The following is a 14,968-nucleotide window of genomic DNA, read 5'->3' as shown; positions in this document are numbered from 1 at the left end:
TAAGTTTAATGTTGTAAAATGGACAGTTTTTCATACTACAATATAAAATAATGCATCAATCTAAAATACTTGCCATAATAACATGCTCTAACCAGAATCTTTTATTTTATGTTAATTATTATTTGAATAAAAAATACCTTAGCCAGAATTTTTCCTACATAAAATAGTATAACAGCATCTCTATCATGGAGCAGTTAACTATTTGTTTCAATGGAAGAGACAATTGTTTATAATTTCTTCTCACGACTTATTATACTGTTCCCATTAAAAGAAAAACCCTTGACCAGTGTTCTCATTTGCAGTTGGTTTCAAGTGCCCGATTCACTTGGGGGTCCAGTGTTTCAAGGTTGCATTTCCTTCCTAATAGGAAACAGCCATGAATTACATCACTTTTCTAATACTTACAAGAATATATACAGACATTTAACCACCTTACTTCATCTCAGTTTGATTCAAAACCTTGCCCTATTTTCTATTACAGATGAATTTTATAGCCAATGCAGGGTCTATGGGCAATAAAAATTCAGTGCCTTCCACATAACAGTAAAGAAGAATTTTCTTCTTGTTATTATTGATGGAGAAACCAACAGCACCTGAGGAACGTATTAATGAAAAGCAATGGTTTCCCTCTGCTCAATAAAAAAAATATGTATCCCTTCAATTTACTGACAGAAATTAGGCTTTGTAAACATAAGGTAACATTCACTTCCATGAGTTGAAAAATATATAAATTTTCATAATAAGATTTATTATTTGGATACTAACCTACTTTAAAGATGGCTTATGTCTCCATACCAATAGGCAAGTCTGCAATCAAACAAAAGATCGAATGGCTGGCCAGATGACTGTCTAGTACACCTGATCTCCACCATTTGTACTTCGAATATTTTAGCATTTGTCAGAAGTCTCCTTGATAGCCCACAAGTTGTGAGGAGGCTGGGTGGGGTCTCCTTTAACAGTAGGTAAGTATCCACATACGTACTGTAATAAATTTTATTACAAAAATTTATATTTGGCATGAATCTTACCTACAGTACCATTAAATATAGCCAATTCCCACATTGAGAAAAGGATGGCAGGTGGTGCAGCTAGACAAAATCTGCTCAGCCAATCGAGTTAAATGTTTCTTGCATGAAACCCAAAACATTCTTTCCTGATCTGAAATCCTTTCTGGATCTTACTGCTGCCATTAGTTGGATTCCATTCGGGGAGCAAGGCTCTCATACGTGAGCAGCGAAGAGCAGCCTTGTGGAGAAAACCGCTTCAATTCTGCTGGAATGAAGCAAAAGTGGCAAGAGGGGACCCATGTGCCTGGGTCCAAAACCCCTATAAAACGATGGTCGCTAAAAATAAATACTGTAGCTTTATGATATAAAGGCATGCTACTATACAATATATGCACCTTCAAGCTCTCCAAAATATTAAAACCTGGGATTTAAAACAAAGCATAAAAGATTGCTCTTTCTTCGGTTCAAGAAAAGACTCTGCCTGCTACTAGTGTAGACTAAGGGCTTTACTGTTTTCAAACACGATTTTGCATATTTAAGGTAGTGAGTGGTAAAGCCAAATTGCACTTCTACTGTGCCACATTAACCACATCCTCAAGTGACAAATTTTCATTATCAAACTAAATGAAGTAGCAACAGCTCTCACATTATGAATATTTACCTTCAATAAAGGTAAAAGGTATGGAGCTAGTTCTCAGGTACTGGCCTAATCAAATACAGTAGAGCCCCGGTTCTCAACGCTAATCCATTCCAAAAGAAGCGTTGAGATTAGATTTGGTCGAATTCCAAATCAATTTCTCTCATAAGAAATAACTGAAAATGGATTAATCCATTCCTGACCACCAGTCATTACCCCAACCTTGCCTTTTTATACAAAGCATTACACAAATTACAATTAAGTTCACAGTTAAATAACTTACTATATTAGGAGCACTTTTTACATTTTTAAATGCATACTGTATAAAAAAATTGGCCTACGACCAATGCGGCCGTATTACCGATGGTAGATCAAGAGCCATAGGCTAGACTAGGTAGCCTATAGGCACTACCAGAATGTAGTGTAATGTGTACAGACAAAAACTGTTGTTAATAATAATAATATTGAAAAACAAGCCTGATTATTACAGGAAATTAATAATACAGTATTAAAAATAAGCCGAATTACTGTATGTCTGTTATCATAAAATTAACAAAAATCTCCTAAGTTACGTTGGCACCCGGCAGCTAGTGGCATGAGCGGATGTAAACAAACCAAAGCCCCATCCTGGTGGCGTATCGCGGTACTAATTACATAAACGTTGTTTACGTTCAGTATTAATTTATGGTAAATTTCATACAGAGCCTACCGGAATACTGTAGTGTACAAAATCACTGTAAAACATGTTTCAGTAAATGTTATGATACCCTAACATATTTTTTTCCATATAATATCCTTGTAAGCAGCATCTCCAAGTTAACCTCAGGCTAACCTCTTCTTTACTGAGAAGCTTACGAAGGCATTCAGTACCGAACAGCACACGTAAACATTGCATTCGCTACAGATACGCAGACGCGCATCTCCCAGTGCAGAAGCATCTCCTTTATTTCTTTAGAAGTTGACTCCTCCTTGCTCTCCTCCTCTCCAGACACCACCCCAGCCAAAATCTTCTGTTGCTCCTTGTGAAGTTCTTGGAGTTCCTCCGTTGTTAGCTCAGTGTAGTGTTCTGCCACCAGCTCCTCGATGTCATCAGAATTCACCTCCAAGCCCATGGACTTGGCTACAGAAACAATTTCCTCAACATCTGGGTCAGGCAGAGGAAGGGGTTCAGCTTCAGGGTCATCTCCAAGCTGACCAGGGGCATCGAAACCTTCAAAGTCCCTAAGAGGAGCCCCATCAGACCAAAGGCTTCTCCAAACTGCTCTTAGAGTCCTCTTAGAAACATCTGCCCATGCTTTGTTTATCAGCCTGACACAACTCAGAATGTGGAAATGTTCCTTCCAGAATTCGGTCAAAGTTAGGCTGGTTTCACTGGTAACTTCAAAATACCTTTGGAAAAGTGCCTTCGCGTAGAGCTTTTTGAAATTAGCAATGATCTGCTGGTCCATGGGCTGGATTAGTGAGGTAGTTCTGGGTGGCAAAAATTTGACCTTTAGCCAGCTAAACTCGTCTGCCAACTCATATTCCATGTCTGGGGGGTGGGCAGGGGCACTATCCATGACAAGGAGTGCCCTAAGTGGCAAATCTTTCTCCTGATGGTATTTCTTTATAGTGGGGGCACACACTTCAGAAACCCACTCCTGAAAAATCTACCTTGTTACCCAAGCTTTAGCATTCAATTTCCACTTGACATTTAATTTGCTCTTAAGCACTTTATGTTTCTTAAAAACTCTGGGGGTTTCTGAGTGGTAGACTAACAGACTTTATTTTCAAATCTCCACTAGTATTCCCATATAACAACAAAGTTAGCCTATCTTTCATTGGTTTATGGCCAGGTAATTTCTTCTCTTTAGTAATGTAGGTCCTCTTTGGCATTTTCTTCGAAAAGAGGCCTGTCTAATCACAGCTGAAAATCTGATTCGACACATAACCACTTTTGTCCACGAACTGTTGAAATTCTTTAAAGTATTTTTCTGCAGCTTTCTTATCAGCACTCCCTGCCTCCCCATGCCTTACAACACTGTGGATGCCACTTCTTTTCTTAAACCTGTTGAACCATCCCCTACTGGCCATAAACTCATGCTCAGTACTACTAGATCCAGCTCTGTTTTTCACATTGTCAGCATACAAACTTTTACCCCTTGTGCAAATCATAGCCTCTGATACACTATCTCCAGCAATCTGTTTTTCATTTATCCAAACTAATAATAATTTATCAATTTTATCTATTATGGGAGGTCTCTGTTTCGTCAAACTCGTAACTCCCTTAGCAACACTAGCACTTTTTATAGCCTCTTCATTCTTCAAAAATGTGCTTATGGTGGACCTAGGTAACTTAAATTGTGATGCTAAATCAGTCACACAAATGACTCTTTCATACTTCTCAATAATCTCCTTCTTAAGTTCTATTGTAATTCTTACCGTCTTTCTCTTCTGCTTGTCAGCAACAGCTGTCTTGGGACCCACAATTAGATGAAAATGCGGTGCAGAAAGTATTCTCATGATTCGCGGACTCATGCATTCGCGGGTTTCTCTGTGGAACATATCTAGCCATTATTCGCAGAAAATTCGCCTATTCGCGGTATTTTTCACTGAGAAATATTCACTAATTACTGTATTTTCATATAATTTTCATGAATAAATGCACTTTTTTGTGATAAAACTATTAAAATACTCAGGTATATGCATTTTACAAGGTTTTTCTGTGTTTAAACTATCAAAATGGGCAGCTCTAAGTGTTTTTAGAGGGTTTTAAGTATTCATGGATTTTAGCTATTTCATGGGGGTGTGTGTGGGTGGGGTTCACTGTAGTTTAAGGGTACAGGGTATAAATATACCTGTACTTTATGGCAAAACATGCATTCACATATACTGTATATAAATCGATATATCGGAGTACCTGTTATAGCGGGGTAGGCTTGGGGGCTTTAATCCGTTATCTAAAGATGAGCTACTGTATTTTGGACAGAGAAAAGCCACACAATGCACAGTACTATTAAAAAGTTTGCACAGGTTTTGGTGAGAACCAGCTCTTTATGGGGCATATTTCACTACTTGCCCTTGCAAAAAGTAACTAAAGCCACAAACATGTACATATATCATTTACCTCACTTGTTTAGATCCTATGCTGAACAACAACAGAGTTACAAAAGAATAGTTTTTAAAAAATTACTAAATCATCAGAATAATGCAGTGAATGATAGATGCACACATGTGTTCTTAGACAACATTCAATGGTTTCTACCAACACATTTAAAAATACTAATTCATGCACAAACACACATCTTTCATACCAAGGACTATGGAAATAGCACTCATAAAACTTACTAATATAATACTTTACAAAAGCAGCACTTTTGATATTCAACAGGGTGCTGTGAAAGTTTCTATAAAAAATATCACTAGTTTATTTATTCACTCCATGTCATTCATTCTCCAAAAAGTATGGTGTTTAGCTTATTATACGGAATTAGTTACACTGTCACTTACAAATGTCTTCTCCAAACTCAGGCACAAAATCAATCCTATTTCCAATATTGTAACCACCATTGGTTATTTACAAATGTGACAACTTGCCTTAAAATTGATATTAAACATGCAGAGCATTTATAGCTCCACAATAACTACATAAACAATAGGTATTTAATGTGCCAATAATGTATTGGATATTCCAGAGGCAAATCTACAATAAAAAGAACTGATGAAAAGGCTAGTTATTTGGTGAGGAAAATCATTTTGTCACTTCAAAAGCAATTACGACAATAAGGTATTCAAATAAAAGGAAAAACCATTTAGATTACAGGCTATTACCACCACACAAGATGATTAATTGGATGCATGGGAAAATAATTTAGTAAAGAAAATGAGGAAGCATACTGCTTGCACATAAACATAAAAATTTTTAATGGCATTGTTTTCTACAATCTGTCTTTAACCATAAATAGTATCAAATAAATAAGTGCAATATGCCTAATATGTTTGCATATAACCCAAATGATAATAAAGCTGAAAGTATTTTCTAAGTAGCAACTGACATTCAAATGAAAAAATCACCAAAAGAAAATGCTCAATTGTTAAAGTGCAATTTCTATTTTGTTCTTGCTTTTATAAAGCAGAAAATAACAAACAAACACTCCTCTATTCAAAGATAATGTCATGCTAAGCCTCCATCACAACCATTAACTTTTGGGTTTATACACATACAGTGTTGCATACATAATGGTTACAAATGACCTAAGAAAGGTGGAAGTAATGCATTAACCATCTGAACTATTTCGACTTGGAAAAATTGTTACAGGTTATCTGAACCTTTTTGATAACCAAACAGACCTAGATCCAGTTGATTAAGATAACTGACAGGAATAATGGATAGAGTTATGAATGCAAGATGACTCCTCATTGAAAAGAACTATCTTACTACTAATTCAGTTATAGAGTAACAATTCTACAAAGCCCATGTAAAGGTACCAAAAAATAAGCCAATTTTTTTTTCCATAGATAGGGTCAAAAAGGAATGAGATGGTTCATGTGCAATAGAGGATTTGGCCGTAAAAGATTTTTAAGACAGAACTTTGTAAAAGAACCATTTGTATGCAATCAACCTAAATTGTCTTAGCTGTAAAATTTTGGGTAAAATAGTGAACTTTAACGAGAATATTAAATCAGCACTTGTACTCTGGATATTACATATAGCACATACTAGTTTATACATCAAGTTCATGAGTCTGTTGGATAGGGCAAGGGGATGAAGTAAGTTAAATGAATGAATCTATTCAAATCTAAATCTACATTAATATTCATATCTTATACAAAACAGTTGTCTTATCTATGTTAGAAAGTCAGTTTACAATGTTCAATGAGGATGTGGGCATTAGTTTTAGTTACAAGAGGGTCATAACTATCTAGAGTAAAGTAAGTGTAGGTGAAGTCGTGAACTCAAGAAATATTATTACTGTACTTGCATAAAGAAGATGGTCATCAAAAACACATGCACATACATACTTTACAACATGACTATTGCTTGAGATACTATGGGTGTACATAGCCTAAACTACCTGCATTTTACAAATCAAACTGTGCAACAACAGTCAATGATACTACTCTACTGCTCTTCTTGCCATTACCTACTGTTCACAACTCAGCCCTAAAATATATTCAAGCCCTTAAGTCCACATAACATTATAACTTGGATAAAACCAGGCAAACTTTGAGAATACAAACTCCACAAATTTATCATTTATAATTTATCAAATTAAAATGCCTTGCATTAGCTGCTTTGGTTTAAGTAAGCTTGGAGGGGTAGTAATACAATATAATGGTCAACCTTGGAAACTCCAAAAATTAAAAAGAAATTTGTATTTTTCCTAACATACGTTTTGAAATATTGCCATGAACTGTGGTAAAAGAAAACATTATAATGTATTTAGACTTGGGCCTACAATAGACATACCATAAATTCACTTTCCACAATTAGTGGTGGTCAACAACTTTTCCAAGATATTTCTTGCCAATAAATTTCCAAACTAACATGCTAAACAAGCAAGGCTGCTTAGCACTGAGAAACATAGTTAAAGACACCATTAATACATGCTCCTAAAGAATGACTGTATAATGAGCTTTGCTTATACACTTAACCTCTGTTAACTCTACATAAAGGAACTCTGGCATGCCAAAAGCCAGGATACTCCTTGTCAAACTCTGAGGGAGGTTGTGTATACATTCCACTCAAATAGTGGCACAAAGTTAGGCACAATAAAAAAAAATTCTTAAGCTACTTTATGAATGAACACGATTCCATCTTTAATCACGTATTCCACAATCATTGCTCAACTCACTTTGTTCAACAGCATATTTTCTTTTACAAGGTAGTACATCAACACACCAGTAAAGTACTGTACTTCCATAACTAGGAAAAAAAAATGTCTGTTAGAGAAAATATGTAAACTGCTGACTTGCCACTACAATGATGTTATGTCACATATTTGATAACTGAGTATAATAAAATAAATACCCAACTGCTGCTACAAGCACTACACAACTGTCTTTAAATTACAACGCATACAGTTTATACCAACGAACTTGTTAAGATCATTCAACCAAACACATTTGCAAAAATTTTGATGGTAACAGTACTATAATACATCTAAATGACAACTCTACACAACTATTAAGTATAACCATTCTTGTTCCCTTTTGTAATTCTTTATAATCTTATTTAGTAATGGCTAATATATATTTTGGCCTTAACATTTCTAAAAGGAAAATTTGTTGGGTACACAGTAACACTTTGTAATCAAGGCTTTTAATAAAATAAAAAATATAAACAAAGTTTAATCATATCACTATACAATCAATGGGGGAATAATTTATGATGCTGTTTAATCTTGTGACTATACAGTTCCCTATCAATTCATGATGAAGGCTTATGATGTGAAGATGAACATGACACTAGGATGCTACAAAAAGCAGAGATAACAACACACACACACACACACATGCAATGTCCATAATCTGAAAATGGGTACTGGAGACAAGTCTCTTATTAAAACAACTGAATATTCTATAAATTCCCGAGTAAATTTCTGAAAATTGTTTTTGAGTTGCAAAATTATACTAGCAAAATACAAATGACTACAGTTTCAATAATGAAAATCAACACAATTATGAAAATCAACAAAACTTTCAACAATCAAGATGAGACAACTACTGCAAGTTCTGTTACAGAAAAAGAATGTCAAAAACTGCATCAACTAAAATCCTCATGAAAATATCTACCAGGTGAAGTAAGATTTCACAATGCACACTATTTGTGACTGAGGAAACATATGTAGACATTAAAACAATCCCACTGAGGAAAAAATTAAAGAATTAAATGCTAAACTGCTCCTCAACATAATAAATGCAAAATATAGTATTCAAGGTCAAGAACTTCAACACTAAATACTTCAAAAAAGCTACAGTCTGATGTCTGTCATTTGAGAATTTTACTTTCCAAACCTAAAATGGCAATACCCATAAAAAATGACTCTGTACTTACATATGGCTATAAAAATTATCATCATCAAGTTCTTTGATTTTAACTTTGGATACCATGAGTTTAACACTGAGATCATCACTTTTTTTTAAGTAGCAAAACATACTTTATAGAGAGGGAGAGAGAGGTATTTATATATTTATTCAGAGGAGAATATTTGAAAATTCCACGATCAAACCAATATGAAAACCAGAAATGCCTGTGGTGTCATTACATAGGCTCCACTGCAGCATCTGGGCTATCCTTTGCAAATGATCCTGCAGATCTGTAACAAGATAAGTTACATAAGGATAGAATGATAAGGAAGAATTCAGTAAATTATACTGTCCTGCACATATTTATAAAGGTAGTAACCATGCAAAGGCTGAACCTGTTGTGAAAACTGGCTATAATTTTCTTTAAATGATATTTCTACAGGTATATCCATATATTGCACCAATAAAATATAAGTAAACTTTTTCACCTGCTGGAATTTTGGTGGAATTGGACATGGTTCTGCATCCATCTTCACCTTCATACAAATCATTGATCCAACCTCTACTTCTTGCAAATGGCAAAAAGACTAGATCGTTGTAAATGAACATGCCAATCACAAGTATAGTAAATCCAATAGGCTGAAACAAGTAAGAAAAAAAGTTACAGGCACAGTATTACCAACATTACATGGTGGCATGCAGATCTTATTAGCTGTGTGCTGAATCCAAAAGTGTACATTTTCATTTACATCTGGGGACTGGGGGAGAATGCAAATTATCAGAGAGCCTTATTATATTAAGAAATTTGACTTTGTGAAAGCCCATTCCCAGGTATAAGTGCAATCTGCATCCAGTCAGTAGGGGACACTATTTCACTTTTATCTCTTAAAACAAATTTAATACTTCGTGTGCCTAAATGTTTGAAAATGTTAAAAAGCTACTGATGAACTACTTTACAGCTTAAAAATTTTAGAAGCAAGTTAATGACTATCTCCATCAGTGTTTTTGGTGGATATGTATTGAAATTTGAAACTGAATTACCTTATTATTGATGATTTAACCAAAAAAGAAATAATTGCCTTATTGGTTAAAATCACCATATACAGTTCCAATGTAAATTATTAATCCTACACAGCCAGTAAAAGTAGAGGCAGGTAACAGCCTAAGACAAGTAAGGCTTCCTATTTCAATATAGCTGAGGTTTCTCCAAAGGCAAGACAATCGCATAAAAATAGATTATACAGTCTGATATGATCTTTCGTTAAAGAGGGGAAACTGTAAGAACATGAACCATCGATGGCCAATGAAACTAAATCTAGAAGATTTTGATTTAAAAATAAAGCGTTTTGAGGAGGATTAATAGGGGTTAGATGGTAGGTTCCAGAGTAAGAAATGATCCATAAGGAAAATTACATAAGTTCTATTTGTAAATGACAAAATGATGATAGGTAAATGGATAGCTTAGACAACTGTAAGAAAACCCCTGAGAGAACTGTACTTGATTGTGTCAGCTCAAGATAAGTGGAGGTCTGTGAAAGACAAAGCTCTGGAAAAACAAGTGGTGGAATTTGTGCTCTGTGGCACTGGAGGCAATGATGAGGTTAGTCCACAGTAGCTTGTTAAACATTTAGCCCACCAAATAGCACATCTTTATATATATATGACCAGCGTGATATGTTTTAGCTATACCTGGGAAATATAGGAGGTTTTATATGCCATCAAAGAAGATAATTTATATTTATCATTTAAAGTATGTATTCAAATGTCTTTCAAAATGCTGATGATGAGACAGATGTACAAAGCATTTATTAAAACTGCATCGATTTCATAGCTTTAAAATAAAATCTTTTGGTCTTCAACATCACTGCTGAGGGGAAGATACTTCTATTCTGTTCTTTAACATAAAAGCAATGTAGCAAAAATACTTTGTAGCATGTTTTGATTCAAATTCATAAAACTGGCGTGAACTTACTAGTAAGAACCAAACAGCCTGAAATGTAAGTACTGTATTAAGTCTTATATGACTAAAATGTCTAGTTTAACATATAAGGTTACCTGCAAATATTGGAAATCTTGCCATCCAACTGCCAATGAAAACAGCCATATTACAAGAGTTCGAACGGAATCTAGGACCATTCTTGTCGTGGCAGTTAATTCCTTTGTAACACTAACACCAGCAAAGTTGAAGAATGCTATACTAATTATGTTGCCTGTAAAAACCATAATCAATTAAATAGGTCATTTTAAAAACTCAAACAGATCTTAATACACTTTGAATGTCATGATTTTCAAATATTTCTAAAAAAAATTATGGTTCAAAAATTTAAACCTATTACTGTACAACTGCTGGCACTGATAGACCAAGTAATAAAATTCAAATAACAACAGAATAAAACAATAAGTTTGATGTTTTACCTGCTACAACCCTTAATTCTTGGCTTGGTTTTGCAAGCACAACATGTTGTCATTGTTTTCATCATCCCTAACTCACTTGCAGACTTTTATTTAGTACTAATTCATGATGGAAATACTGGAAATTCACCCACTGGCAATGAGAGTTTGGAAATTCACCAGCAATGACTGTTTATAGCTGCTTTTCATGTTGTAAGTTAAAGAACTTTTGTTAGCATTCTTGGGGTTGTGTCCAATGTCGATTCTGTCATTAGCAAAAACTTTTGTAAAATCAGATTATAGCAATCATTGTGGAAGGCCAGTATATATGTCCTGGAAAGGTAATTCACTACAGATGATAAATGGAATAATATTAATGAAAACAATGAAACACACTGATTTTTTTAAGAGCTCTGGAGAAAAGAACTGGCCAGTACAAGATAAAGCCATGAAGTGAGGGTTGTAGCTGGCTTAAGCAGTTCTCTGAATATACTGGTCTTGCCCATCCTCAACAACAGTCTTATTTTCTTTTTATATGGACTTTTTGATGGTATTTACTGTTCAGTTACTGCACATGTTTTGGAATTTGTGTGGTTATTTATGTAAAACATTCACTTCCTTAAGATTAAAAAAAATGTTAAGGCCATATGCTGCCTCATAATTGTAAAATATATATGAGTAAATTACGAATTAAAATTAAAAACAGGAATTATCCAATGGCTAAGTCTAAGATATCTTGAGATAACTTTTGTTGGGTTAGAAACCAAATAGTAATACAGGGTATTAACCCAGCCACCAACTATTGCTGACATTTCAACTTGCCTAAAACAGCAGCAATAAGTACAGGATTGGATCCCATCTGATAGAAAGCATCCGGAACATCTTCCAAGACACCTCGTGGATTACCACTAAAAATACCAGCTGGTATCCAGTACATGGGAATCAGAAGGATTGAAAGAACTAAGAAACCAAATGTTCCTGAAACAAGAAAGACATAATATAAGTTTCATCTCTATAGCATACCACCACAAATATTTTCTTTCAACAAATAGTATTATGTATTCCACAAAAATGATATTTTAATGATAAAATAAAGTTTGTTCATACTTACCTGGCAGATATATATATAGCTGTATTCTCGAAGGTCCGACAGAATTTCAAATTTCGCGGCACACGCAGTGGCCGGTCAGGTGGTTAGTACCATTCCCGCCGCTGGGAGGCGGGTATCAGAACCATTCCCATTTTCTATTCAGATTTTCTAACGCCACTGTCTCCTGAGGGGAGGAGGGAGGGCAATATAAATATATATATCTGCCAGGTAAGTATGAACAAACTTTATTTTATCATTAAAATATCATTTTGTTCATGAGACTTACCTGCCAGATATATATATAGCTGAATACCACCTTTGGAGGGGGTAGAGACAGCCAAGAAATAGGGAAAAACCAATTATTGGTAAAATTATTTTGGTTCCTTATCTGATAGCTTAGCTGACTGAGTGGTTACTGTCACTCTAGTCTGCTTCTGCTTTACTAGAGACCCCAGCGAGGTAGTGACCTATATAGCTGGCGACTTCTAGATGATCTGTCAACGGGGCGTGACCACAATGTGACTAGATCATAGCCCATACAAAGAGGACAAAAGAGCATTACTAACCACCTAACCAACACCTAAAGCGTTAGTTTGCAAAGGATTGGGAAGACTGCCTCCAGTCAAGTCGACCCAACAACCACAAAAACACAATTAAAGGGGATAGGATCAGAGTTACCCCTTGTCCCCAAGGTTGCTGAAGCAGCAATGTATGGTCCCAGCGAAAAGCAATTTTCGTATGCTACCTAAACATCTTGCCAAGAGTGTGAGGCAAACACCGAATGACTTCGCCAAAATGTGGCACTAAAAATGTCACTGAGTACCATATATTTTTCTTGAACGCCATGGAGGTAGCAACTGCCCTCACCTCGTGAGCGTTAACTCTCAACAACTTGAAGTTGGAGTCGTCACAACTAGAGTGTGCCTCCTTGATGACGTTCCTAATGAAGAATGCCAGTGCATTCTTCGACATAGGTTTAACTGGTTGCCTCACAGAACACCATAAAACATCCAATGGACCACGAGTGTCCTGTGTTCTTTTAAGGTAGTGCTTGAGAGCTCTAACTGGACATAGAACTCCCTCAGGTTCCTGTCCAATAAGGTCTGCTAAACCTTTAATTTCAAAGTGTCTAGGCCAAGGGTTAGAAGACCTATCATTCTTAGCCAAGAACTTAGGGCTTAAAGAATAGACAGCATTGTATTCCCTTGAAGCCCACATGACGGCCTCGAACTTCTCTCACTCTCTTCGCTGCAGGAATGCCGTTTTAGTAACATCCTTAAAAGATGCAGAGTGGAGAGGCTCAAAAAGGACTAAACATCAAAAACTTGAGCACAACGTCCAAGTTCCAAGCAGGGGAAATCAGCTGAGGAACCTTGGACGTCTTGAAAGAGCCTAAGATCGTGGAGGTCCTTATTGTCAGACAAAGCTAATCCTCTGTGTCTGAATACAAAGAAAGCATGCTCCGATAACCTTTGATAGTCGGAACTGCTAATCGAGTTTTTCTCTTAAATAAAGGAGAAAATCAGCAACCTGGCTCACAGTGATAGAGGAAGAGGAAAAGCCCTTCTTTCTACACCAACCTTTGAAGGTTGCTCACTTCGCTAGATATATCCTTTAGATGAAGAACTTCTGGCTCTAGCGATGGCCCGTGCCACCTGGCCAGAAAAACCCCTTCGCTCTGACCAAGTTTCGATAGTCTGAAAGCAGTCAGGTTCAGAGCGGGGGAGATTCAAAGATATCTCGTGAAGTGGGTTTGTATGAGCAGGTCTGCTCTCATAGGAAGGGTCCTCGGAACATCTACCAACCAGAAGAGAAAACTCCGAGAACCAGTGGTTCGAAGGCCAAAACATGGGGATGAGAGTCATCCTTGTTCCTTGTGAGGCCGAGAACTTGCGTATGACTTCTCCCAGAATTTAGAACGGGAAAAAGGCGTAAACATCTATTCCCGTCCAATCCCAGGGAAGAGCAACTTCTCGCCAACTGCCCCAGGGTCGAGTACAGATGAGCTTTACAGAGGAGCCTCGCTGTTCTTGAGGTCGTGAAAATATCCACAAGATGGCGACCCCAAAATTTCCAAAAATCTTGGCAAACCTCCTGATGAAGGGTCCATTCCGTCGGCAGGAGTTGATGGCGCCAACAGAGCAGGTCTGCTCGAACATTTTCGACCTCTGCAACAAAACTTGTGAGAATCGAAATGTTGCGAGCATGAGGCTCAAAGAATAATCTCTCTTGCAAGGCTGAACAGGAACAAGTATTGTTTCGAGTTTGCTAGAACTGAACAACACGAAACTTGGACCTCGAAGAATTGGAGAGCTAAAAGATAGCCGCCAAATCTTTGATGTTGATGTGCCAGGACACCTGTTCCCTCTCTCCAGGTTCCTAACACACTTCTCCCTCTAGTGTTGCCCCCCAACCTGTTGATGATGTGTCGGAAAACAACACTAGGTCGGGGTTCAGAAAAACAACACAGGATTGAGCCACCACTTCAGGACTTCTTTATGGAAGGAAGGATCCTCAATTCCTCTTTCAAGTCTTCCTTGTTTTGCCAGTTCTCCAATAGATAGAACTGAAGAGGCCTGAGATGCAGACTCCCAGAAAACAAACTTCTCCAGCGAGGAAATGGTCCCCAGCAGACTCATTCCTTCCTTCACCTAGCATGTTTCCTTTTCCAAGAAGACCGAAACTTTTTCGCAACATTGAAGTTGCCGTTCTTGCGACGGAGACGCTATAAAAGCCGCTGAATAGATCTGAATTCCCAGACACAATGGACAGTGAGGGGATCAGCTGCGACTTTTCTCCATTGACCAGAAGTCCCAGGGACTTCACGAGTTCCAG

General features: G+C 36.7%; 2 protein-coding genes across 2 annotated transcripts; both read right to left on the bottom strand.

The window, feature by feature from the left end:
• Nucleotides 1–2,507: 2,507 nt before the first annotated feature.
• On the bottom strand, nt 2,508–3,203 carry LOC136829946 (tigger transposable element-derived protein 1-like). Its single transcript, XM_067089121.1, has one exon. The coding sequence runs from the start codon at nt 3,201–3,203 to the stop codon at nt 2,508–2,510; it is 696 nt and encodes a 231-aa protein (XP_066945222.1).
• Nucleotides 3,204–8,887: 5,684 nt separating this feature from the next.
• Nucleotides 8,888–12,040, bottom strand: LOC136829945 (solute carrier family 35 member F6-like). Its single transcript, XM_067089120.1, has 4 exons — nt 11,866–12,040; nt 10,708–10,862; nt 9,197–9,291; nt 8,888–8,942 (listed from the first exon to the last, which is right to left on the bottom strand). The coding sequence occupies exons 1-4, from the start codon at nt 11,978–11,980 to the stop codon at nt 8,888–8,890; spliced, it is 420 nt and encodes a 139-aa protein (XP_066945221.1). The 5' UTR covers nt 11,981–12,040.
• Between the last annotated feature and the right edge of the window lie 2,928 nt (nt 12,041–14,968).

The sequence above is a fragment of the Macrobrachium rosenbergii genome, chromosome 45 (genome assembly GCF_040412425.1).
Source record: "Macrobrachium rosenbergii isolate ZJJX-2024 chromosome 45, ASM4041242v1, whole genome shotgun sequence".
NCBI classification, from domain to species: domain Eukaryota; kingdom Metazoa; phylum Arthropoda; class Malacostraca; order Decapoda; family Palaemonidae; genus Macrobrachium; species Macrobrachium rosenbergii.
Note: the sequence above shows the minus strand (reverse complement) of the source record. Positions and strands in the feature narration are given on the sequence as shown.